Genomic DNA, 10,905 nt, shown 5'->3' on the forward strand with positions numbered 1-10,905 from the left:
CAAAGTCAGTGGTTGTGTACATGATCATGTCCATTTAAAGAGCTACTTGAAGCAACATTTATGCATTTTTACCTTTAAAAGAACAGCCTCAAAATGATGTTGATGCACTGACTTGTAACTTTGGTGAAGCGAGCAGAACTGCGCAATGCCAATTAATCCAAGTCATGTGTGTGTAAAATCCTGTGTCAGTTCAAGGGCTTCTTTCAGAAGATGCCAGTTCTGTACCTCTTAGCTTGTAAACAGCACGTAAGAAGCGTGTTTATATTAGAGTGGCTTAGTACACAAATTACACTTGTAGCCCAGAAGCCCAATTTTTGCATTATTCTCCTTTAAAGGATATGTTGGATTACTTTTTTTTTTTTTTTGGCCCTGTGTAGTTTCCATGTTTGGTCCTTAGACTATCTCAGTCTTCCACATGCTGATATTTTCATTGCTCTTAAAATTGATGGCATGAAAATGTTGGACTTTACTCTAAAAACACAGAATCAGACCAGTCCTGTTCAATGATGCATTGGTCAAGATGTCCAGAATTAGTTATTCAGATTACAAATGCTATTTACTGCGCTAGTTTGTTGGATATTTACAACATATCTATCTCTTTCCATTCCATCTATCTCTTTCCATTTTTTGTTTGTGATGGTAGGACGTGGACGAAGCATTTGATGCCATGGTTCTGCAAATGCTCTTTCAAGAGTTCAATGTTCTGTTTGTTTTCTCATTGTGCCGTCTGTTTGTAAACGCTTTATTTCAAGCCAAGTCTCATTAGCTGTTTTTAGACTTGGGTCGTTGCTGTGGTCACACTAAGATTTAGGACTAATATTTCTTACACAACCAAAGCTTTCGCTGCAACCTCTCTGAAACAGACATTGTACACAGCACAGCACATTACACATTCAAAGACCACAGATTTCAACCTAAGATATTTAGAGCAGTTATCATACAGTGTGATCCAGGCCTAATTGATTAATTACTTTGATTAGCATTTTTTTGTGATCTTTTAGTAGCCTGAGTTCCACCACTGTTGTTATGTTTCTACAGGAATTTCACTATTTTGTTAGCGCCAAGCTAGCAGAGATGTTTAGGGAATTTAAATCTGAGTTTTCTTTCTAATTATGATAATCTGGCTCCTCAGGGCCTCCTGTAAATGTACAAAGTATGCCTTATTAATGTTTTCTCAAAGTCTATAATAAATATAATAGATGTGTGCTGCATTACACCAGTGTTGCTCTCCTCTCGATGTGGAATGATCACAAGACTAACATGGCTCCGCCCTCTCATCTAGTATTAGCTAAAGCTAAGCACAGCAGGTAGACAACTGGACACTAGACAGTAGAGACAACGGGGCATGCAGGGCAGCTTGTATCTATATATGGGCTGGTAACCAAAACCTCAGTAAACCCTAAAGATACGTTAAATCACAGTCAGGGCTAAAATCCTCAATTTCTCTTTCTCATGGCTGTGCATGTTGTCATGGTAACGTAAATTAATTTTGTTCACCAGTGATGGATGGCTGTCAGTCACGCATGTTCATTAGAATATTAAGATCACGCCCAGATAGTTCTCGGAGAGGTCTGAGGAGTGCATTTTGCATCTAATCACTGAGCCGAGAAGAACAGATATTGTAATGTTTTAATATTACAAATTTATACTTAATGAAAGGCAGAGACCTGTCCAAGCTCAGCCCAAACATGCATTCTTTTATAGGAACTGTTTTCAGTTTGAGCTTTTTTTTATGTAATGTTGGCAGAACAATTAGTTGCAGACATGGGAATTGTGGGCAGAGGTCAGTCGCAGATATTTGATATATAAACACTTAGAGAATAGAAAGTAAGACTAAATCCTAATGAATCATGTTATTAGCTTCGCAGAGCAATATAACCTCTTAAGCCAAGGTCAGACTAGGTTTTTGCATTTCTCGTTGCCTTACGAAATGAGCATGGCAGCAAGCGGGGACCGGAAATCAGTGTTGTAAACAGTCCCCCATTTGGTTCAGCAGTTTTACAAACCAGCTAATGCGCTACCACAAAACTACTAAAAACCCCATTAGAAAAGATAATAGCCGTGTAATCCCACCTCCCAACTGACTGTGTACCATGCTGAATCTCGCTTGTGCTAGATTTTGTAATCTGCATGAAAATATAATATATCTTCTGTTTTAAAACTACAGAACAGTAAAATACAGTAAAATGCAGCGGTTTTAGCACAGGAACCCAGCATCATGCTGCTCTTCCAGAGTGCAACAAGTACACCATCAAATATAACTTCAAAATAGTGGCAAAATGTACACATCTGTCTGATGCCTATATTGTTTATATGATTCCCAATATCACCATGCATCCCTACATCTGCTCTGAACCTTCAAAGCAATATTTGACATGGATATTATCGAAGTTGCTGCTCTTTCAGCCTCGCATCAGTAGCTGTGTAAAAGACTGCTTTGTGAGCAGAGCAAGGGTAGGTCAATTCCACTGAGACCTTCCATATGTTCCATCATATATTCCAAAATGGCAACTGTTCTTTAGTACACCGGAAAGGGTGAGAGTCCATAATCGACACCTCAGCTGGAAGGAGTGGTTAATATTTATCTTTGTGTTGAGAAGGGTGTCTGAATCTGTCTTAACTAAAAAGCTGCTTCAGGCTGTTGTTTAATAGATATTAACCCAGAACAAACAGCCAGGCATCTCCTCTGTTAGACAGTACAGAGTTATCTTCAATCAGTATTGAGTGTGTGTGTACAGTAGATGCATTTAGAGTGGATTCAAACATCTATGTCTCAGGATTTGGGTACATTTTCCTTTCCTTCCTGAAATCGATGCCTATTGCACTGTTACTGGAGGCACTTGCAGGCTTTCGGCCCTTATTGACCATGTGTCCAAATCCATCGCAGCATCTGGCAGAGTAATTATCTGTTTGTTCAGCAATTAGAGCAAGATTGACACCTGAGTGTCACCTTGCTGTGTGGCCCGGGGAAGTGTGTGCGCAAGTGACACGGGGTCAAGTGGGCGGTTGTTTACTTTGGTGGGGGTGTTATCTGATGGGCGCACTGGGGTAGGAGCCCTCTGATGGGGGTCAGAGTTCAATTAAAGTCCAGCGGCTTGAGAGCCCAGCAGTGCAGAGCTGTCAGCTCGCTTGTCAACAGCGAGAAAAAGAGTGAGTTAGTGGCGAAGGGGAGGGGGGGGGGGGGGAAGCAAGAGCAGTGTTCCGCCTGGAGCTACGGACGCAATTCGACACCGCCTGACTGCCTATGCTTTCGATTTTTCGAAACGTTTCTGAAAAGCATTTGCATTGTCTACTCTTTCTTTGAGAAATCAAGACGTGTGCCTCTGTTAATGTTTGGCGGTCTGACAGCAACGTTATGTAGTAATTTTACACTAAAATAGAAGCTTTAGAATCATCTTGATGCTCCACTGACTGTCATAGAGAGAATGGCGTCTCTGTCATTGCCACTCCGGGACTCTGCACGTCTGGCAAACTGCATTATGCACCTAGGGTGGTGCACCTTGCATTTACAGCAGTTTTATAAAAGTGAATTGTCCTCCGCACCTGTAGGGGGAGCCCAGGAGCAAAAAAAAATAAATCTCTCACATTATACTCCTTTAGGGTAGTCTCTACCCAATTTGCGAATAAAATTGCCCAAGGGACACAGATCGAGTAGTAACCACCCTACCCTTAGCTGGCTAGCAGGCTAACACTAGCGCTGAGTTAGCATGTTTAGCCAGTGTGAGATTTTTGGTAGCTGGTCTTGACTGATTGTTTAACTGCCTCAAAACAAGAGCCAGCAGCATCAAGACATCCTGAGCATTTTGGGTTAACATATGCAACATATATAGCTATAACAGTTAGTGGAGCAGGTGTCTGGCTGGCTTACTAACATAAGCTAATCTATGCAAGCTAAATCACCCTCCTGCCTAACAGGACAACACTGTCACATTCAACTAACTACGCTAACTTTTTTCGAGCTAACGGTAAAGCTTTAGTGTAGCAACACCAATGCTGCTACATAAACCTTGCGAAACCTCGACAAATGCAGTAAATTGAATAAAGCGCCAACATTTGAGTTCAGTAGACAGTCAATTACCTAAATTTCAATGTCATTGAACATCCCTAGAGCATATACTGAACAGCTATGGCATTTAAACCACCTGCTTATTATTGTGTAGGTGCCTCTTGTTCCACCAAAACAGCTCTGACCTGTCGAGGCATGAACTCCACAAGACATAGCCAGCAGCTTTTTCACCAGTTTGTCCTTTAGTATCTCTTCTGTGGGATCAGACTAGTTGAGCTAGCACATCAGTGAGCCTTGGGCACTCCTAACCAGCTCATCATCCTTTGTGCACTTTTGGTAGGTGCTGACCTCTCCAAACCAGGAACACCCACAAGACCTGCCTGATGTTTTGTAGATGTTCTGACCCAGTCGCTTAGTCCTCATAATTTGGCCCGTGTTAAAGTGACTCAGATCCTTGCTCTTGTCCATTTCTCCTGCTTTTAACACATCACCTTCAAGACCTGGCTGTTCACTTACTGCCTAATATGTATGTAACACAATAATCAATGCTCTTCACTTCACTGGTCAGTGGTTGTAATGTTATGGCTATTCAGTACACCGAAATACCGGTGCGCTCCAGCATACAGTCCTGTCCTTTGTACTGAAAACTTTGAATTTTGCAAATAGAGTGGCGAGACCAGCAGTGTTTGTGGTTTTGTCTCCACAGGTTAATGCTGAAGTTGCCAGAGGACATGGGGTTAATTGCCGTGGCAGCCCGGCAGACTAAGGGCAAAGGTCTGTAATGCACCCCGAACACACGCTTCACATGTCTGTAGGCCCTAGTCAGAGGAACTAACTGTGCCATTAGAAGCTGTTAACAAAACTTCAAGATACTAAGAATATATAACAACTTATATAATGGCAGAATATACATACACTGTATGTCCAAATGTTTGTGGACACCCCTTTTAAAGAATGCATTCAGCTACTTTTAGTTGCACCCATTGCTGACACAGATGTGCAAATGCGGACACACACACACACACACACACATAGTATGTCTGGTTCCTGTAATGAAGTACTGCCAATAGAACAGGGTGCTCTGGAGCAGATAGACATGAACCTGTGTCCAATGCCAGGCGTGAGCTAGAGGGGTATAATGCCCCCCAGACATTGAGCTGTGGAGCAGTGGAACTGTGTTGTCTGGAATGATGGTGCTCCAGCCAATACTTTTGGGATGAGTTGGGAATGAGGTGGGGTGGTGATCATTCAACATCCTGACTTCCCTAACGCTCTTGTGGCTGAATGCAATTTAATCCTCACAGCAGTGCTCCAAAATCTAGTAGAAATTCTTCACTGGACAGTAGAGACAGTTACTCCAACACAAGCATTTTTTCCTTCCTCCAGAAGAAACAATGAATGACCCAATGTCCCAATAATTGGTGTCCCAATACTTTGGTCCATATAGTGTATATTACACACATCTCTACTGACAGATTTTATGCATATAATAATGTTTTCTTAGAATTGTATCGATCTAGGCATGTCGTTTGCGTGATGCTGGTTTGTAGGTTATACATTTTCATTACTAGTTAGCATCACTTCACTAATCCACCTGTTCACCTTGGGCATGTGCATATTTCCATACACCCGAGAGTGTGTTTAATAGGCTTATTACCTCTTTTTGCAGGGCGTGGGGGGAACGCATGGCTCAGTCCGCTGGGCTGTGCCATGTTCACGTTGCACCTGCAGGTGGAAGTGAGCTCACAACTTGGCCAGAGAATCTCCTTCCTACAACACCTTGCTGCTCTCGCTGTGGTGGAGGCTGTGTGCACACTGCCCGGATACGAGGTACACTGTCCTCCTCCCCATATAGGAGGAGTAAACCCAGGAATGTGACCAACATGAGAGCAGAGAGAGCATAGCTTATCTGGTGTAACTGGCTCTGTTTACACTGCAGGCACATCCAGCATATCATTAGACTGTGATCTAGTAGAAACCCTTTTCTTGGACAGTGGACTAGAGGGGTACAAAGACCCCCAGCAGTGGACCTGTGGAACTTCTCTGGAATGATGGTGCTCCAGCCAGTACTTGTGGGATAAATTGGGGAGTTGGCACAGTTTAATAGCAGAATATATAGATATAGATATACGCAATTTGTCCAAATGTTTGTGGACACCCCTTCTAAAAAGTAGCTGGAAATATGCATTCAGCTGCTTTTAGTTGCACCCATTGCTTACATAGATGTGCAAATGCATGCACACACACACACACACACACACACACACACACACACACACACACACACACACACACACACAGTGTGTCTAGTTCTTGTAGAGAAGTACTCCCAATAAAACAGGACTCTCTGGAGCAGATATACCTGAACATGTGCCTAATGCCGGGTGTGGGCTAGAGGGGTATAAAGCCCCCCCAGCTTTGAGCTGTGGACCAGTGGAACTGTGTTCTTTGGATGATGGCGCTCCAGTCAATACTTTTGGGATGAGTTGAAGAGTCTTCAGAACAGTAAATTATGATATAAGCTGACTTGGTTAGAGTTAAGTTTATAACTTTACTGAAGGAAGACCCTACAAAATAAATAATATTAGTAAATAAATATAGTCCTGCTAACCATCATCCCCTGAAAGCTGATGCACTTGGCCAAACTGAGTCACGTGTACAAACATCCAGATTCAATGTGAATTTCTGCACTGCTTAAATGTACCCCCAAAATTCTGATTTGAAAGCCAGTGTTTAGCAGCTCACTGAAAGAGATATGCTTTTATTGACGACATATGATTTTAGGGTAAAAAACATCCCACTGTCGCTCCCCAGCAGGCTGGAGTGTGCAGAACAAAACGCCTTACAAAAATACATACTACCTATCAGCTCAAAAACATATGGTGCGGTTGTATAGCAGCTCAGATGCACACACACACACACACACACACACACAGTGAAAGCTCAGGGCCCCAGAAGGCCTCCTGAGCAGGTGCTGCTGTCTATTTTCTTAATCAGACATGTCACAGTCAACTACAGCAGAATGCATAAGGTCTTGCAGTCCTGTCCTTCCCACTCCCACACACACAGACGTGCAACCTGGGGCCGGGTGTGTATGTATGTGAGTGTTTGATTGGAACCAAGCACAGGTCAAGAGTGTGTGTGTGTGTGTGTGTGTGTGTGTGTGTGTGTGTGTGTGTGTGTGTGTGTGTGTGTGTGTGTGTGTGTGTGTTCTGCAAGCTCTCATGCATTCTGCTGGAGTGAACTGTTTGTGTCTGCATGAAGCAGGAAGTATTATGGGATGTGTTAGGAATAACAGGCAGTGTTTGTGTTCCCATTTCCCTCCTTACAGAAATGAGAACCAGAGTGTGTCTGAATGTGCAGGTGCAGGTTTTAGAAATCAAACTCCCAACAAAAGACATGCATTTCCTCCATGCTTTGCTTATTAAAGCAGGTACTTTATACAATGCAGTTCAGCTTTAAAATCAGACACACTAACTAACCAAGCTGTTTCTGAAAAGCACTGCTGTTTTAGATCACTGCCGTCAGATAAAACCCTGCTGCTGTTCACTTTTTAACATCAGGTGAATCTGGCAATTCTTCTTTCATAGGTTTTTTTTTCTTCTACTGTGAAGTTTCCATTTTGGACATAACAGGTTTTTGCATGGTGTACACATGCAGTAGTAACTCAAGAGGAGCTTTAATTTCGCTGTATCAGTGTGTGTGATTTTATTTTTTTTCTCTCTCTCTGTTAAGGACATTGATCTTAGAGTGAAATGGCCCAACGATATTTACTACAGTAACCTGATGAAACTTGGAGGAGTGCTGGTCAACTCGACTGTAATGGGATCCACCTTTCACCTCCTCATCGGTAATACCTTTTTGTAATAAACTAAATGTCCAAATGTTTGTGGACACCCCTTCTAATGAATGTGTTCTGCTACTTGACATTGCACCCATTGCTGACAAAGCTGCCCTTGATTTTGGAAGAAATGCAGAATGAGCAGGCGTCCCAATACCTTTGTCCATATAGTGCAGTTTCAAAATTAGATGAAGTCTATTTTTTTGATTGTTGGTTTGTTGGCTTTTCTTACATTTCCGTCCTTTCTGTCCTGTAGGCTGTGGGTTTAACGTGAGCAACAGCAACCCCACCATCTGCATTAATGACCTTGTGGTGCAGCAGAACTGGGAGCGGGGGGGCAGCCTGGAGCCCCTGAGTTCAGCTCAGCTCATTGCTCGCTCTGTCACTCTGCTGGAGCAGCTCATCTCCCAGTTCCAGCAGCAGGGGCCACAGGCTGTACTGCCGCTGTACTACAAGAGATGGGTGCACAGGTGAGTTTACCTCATGTCTGGTCATGTTTGGTCACTTTACTGACGCAGATCAACATAATTGTGAGCTAGCAGCGTGAGTAAACTAGAGATCCTCTGGTCATAGTGACGGCGCTTTATTCACTGGACCACTCAGAGCTCCATATCCTGTACACTCTTAAAGGGTCATGTATGGAAACTCATTGTCAATTTGCTGTTTCTCTGATGTCACAAAAGTTCAACATCCCTGCCTATTCAGCCTACCACAGTTTGGCCCTGCCCATTCATACTACAGTTCTCAAGAGTGTTTAAGCTATGAGTGATTATTGAATGACGCTCACAACAGGGCAGCCAATCAAAACAGAGCTCTATTTCTGTCTTAAAGGCACAGTAACAAAAACAGCCTTTTCTTTTTTAATTCTAAAGGTGTCAAAATGATTAGAATGTTTGGAGCGTAAGGGTACCTTAACATTATTAATGGAGTTCAAGGTAACATTGAACATGGCCCTTTAAAATGGAGATCCCAAAAAGGGTTCTTTGCAAGCCAATTTTGGATTGTTTAAAACCCTTTTAGGGGTTCTTTACAGCAGTGGTTCTCTCACAGACCAAAATCTCCATGTTCTACTGCAACTTGAAACCATGGAATTGAGTGTTTTGATAAAAAAAAAAAAAAGTCTTAGATCAGGTATCTAACCCTAAGTTAAACTCTGCAAACATTTCTGACTCGGCCCACTTAGTGCCACTAACCCCTGCATGTTTAACATCACCAACATTTGCACTGCATTTTGTCGCTTTCTTAAAAAAACATTGTGTAGGAGTGGAGATGAACAATGTGCAGTGTGTCTTTGCTAGCTTTAATGAGTGTGTGGTAATGAGATGTGATGTTTGCAGCAATACACAGGTGCGCTTGTGGAGTGAGGATGGTCCAGAGGCTGATGTAGTGGGGCTGGATGATTACGGCTTCCTGCAGGTGAGCTCTAGAGAGCAGGGCATCGTCTCAGTCCAGCCTGACGGAAACTCCTTCGACATGCTGAGGAACCTCATCATCACCAAGCACAACTAGACACACACACACACACACACACTGGTTTAGTGCAGCTAGTTACATCTGTGCAGCTACATATAGATTTGTATAATGTGGATTTAAACACGTAAGGGAACAATAGATCAGGACGGCCTATAGAGATGCTCTCTGACAGCTCTGAGCAGTCTGAGGGCTCTGCAGATGAGATTTATGTCGAGATGTTGATTTAAAGTTGAGTTGATTCTTCAAGTTTGTTTATTGTAATGTGTTTGGGAGACGTCTGGTTACTTAATGATTTGAGAACATGTAGGCTACCAAACATTGTGCTGAGTTTTCTTTAGCAGTGTTTAAATTCAGAATTTGTTGGTCACCAATTCTCCACCTGAAAATCAAAAGATCTACCTTTCTTCAGGTTTCACCTACAAGCCAGATCTAACACCTCATTCATCTTACCAAGCACGTCTGAAGGCAATAATTAGATGGATCATTGGGATTGATTAAAGGTGGAGCTTAAGTCTGCAAAGTGGTACATCTCCAGGAGCAGGATTGGTGACCACTGGTTTATGGGTTTAGGAGCGGCTTATAGTTAGGCTGGTGCAGCTGAATTTAACAGAAGCCTTTATGTTGCAGTTTTCAGTTAGCAAATGTTAGTTCTTACATACTTGAACTTGGATGGATTTAAAAAGTTTTATTGTTTTATCACGTGAACTATATGGATGCGTATCTAGGTTGTAACTTGTTTAATGGGTGTTCTGAACTGCTTGGATGTAGACAATGTTTAGCGCTCATCAAGGCTGCTTTTGCTTTGATTTGAGGACTAAATAACCACTTTTCATTACTGTATAAAATATAACCTTTTAAATATGTATATTTTGCTAAACGTTCCACACCAGCATGCTACAACTTACAGTGGTCTGAAAGTGCATGCTTGCTTTGACAACTTTGATCCAAACGCAAAACATAACAAAGCAAAGGCATAAGGCATAATAATTAGATGCGAAGGCATAGAATGTTCGCTTCGCTTCAGTTATTGCAATAGGGTTGCAATAATGAACAATTCATAATAATGGACATAAAGGGTGTAGTTAGACTTCATTTGAGACTTTTTTTAATATATATATATATATATATATATATAATTATTATATAAGTGTTTCTATGAGGTTGGAGCACTTCAGTAATGCAGGTCTTCTTATACTGTGTCCAAATGCAGGGTTTTTAAACAGCTCGAAACAATAGATTAAACAGTGTTCTACTTTAAGCCTTATCTTTCATTTGTAAAGTGTCAATAGTTTTTGTGGATATTTGACTGCGGTTTGTAAATTCTCACGAGCATGTGTAGCCTTTATGAATCTCCATAATCTGAAGTGAGATTGTAGTTGGTAAGTGTCTGCATTAATGATTAATGAGTTATTTTTCAGGGTGGTTTGTATATTTTGCTTCTCACATCAGCATATAAACATAAATAAGAAGTGTACTTGATATTTTGTTATAATCATCTGTTTGTATACAGATGTGATTTACTTCTCAAAAGTCATTCCAGTGTTACTTAGAGTGGCTTTAAATCAAATAAAAAGTAATTACTGAA

At 41.8% G+C, this 10,905-nt stretch overlaps 1 protein-coding gene across 3 annotated transcripts in view; it reads left to right on the forward strand.

The window, feature by feature from the left end:
- Positions 1–10,905, forward strand: part of hlcs (holocarboxylase synthetase (biotin-(proprionyl-CoA-carboxylase (ATP-hydrolysing)) ligase)) — a 45,923-nt gene extending 35,018 nt beyond the window's left edge. For all 3 annotated transcript variants that reach the window (XM_072659689.1, XM_072659690.1, XM_072659691.1), the window contains 5 exons: positions 4,713–4,780; positions 5,676–5,836; positions 7,742–7,856; positions 8,104–8,317; positions 9,185–10,905. In XM_072659689.1, coding sequence (XP_072515790.1) covers positions 4,713–4,780; positions 5,676–5,836; positions 7,742–7,856; positions 8,104–8,317; positions 9,185–9,356 — 730 coding nt within the window. In that variant the 3' untranslated portion in view covers positions 9,357–10,905. The remainder of the gene's footprint in view (positions 1–4,712; positions 4,781–5,675; positions 5,837–7,741; positions 7,857–8,103; positions 8,318–9,184) is intronic.

The sequence above is a fragment of the Salminus brasiliensis genome, chromosome 16 (assembly GCF_030463535.1).
Source record: "Salminus brasiliensis chromosome 16, fSalBra1.hap2, whole genome shotgun sequence".
Classification (NCBI taxonomy): domain Eukaryota; kingdom Metazoa; phylum Chordata; class Actinopteri; order Characiformes; family Bryconidae; genus Salminus; species Salminus brasiliensis.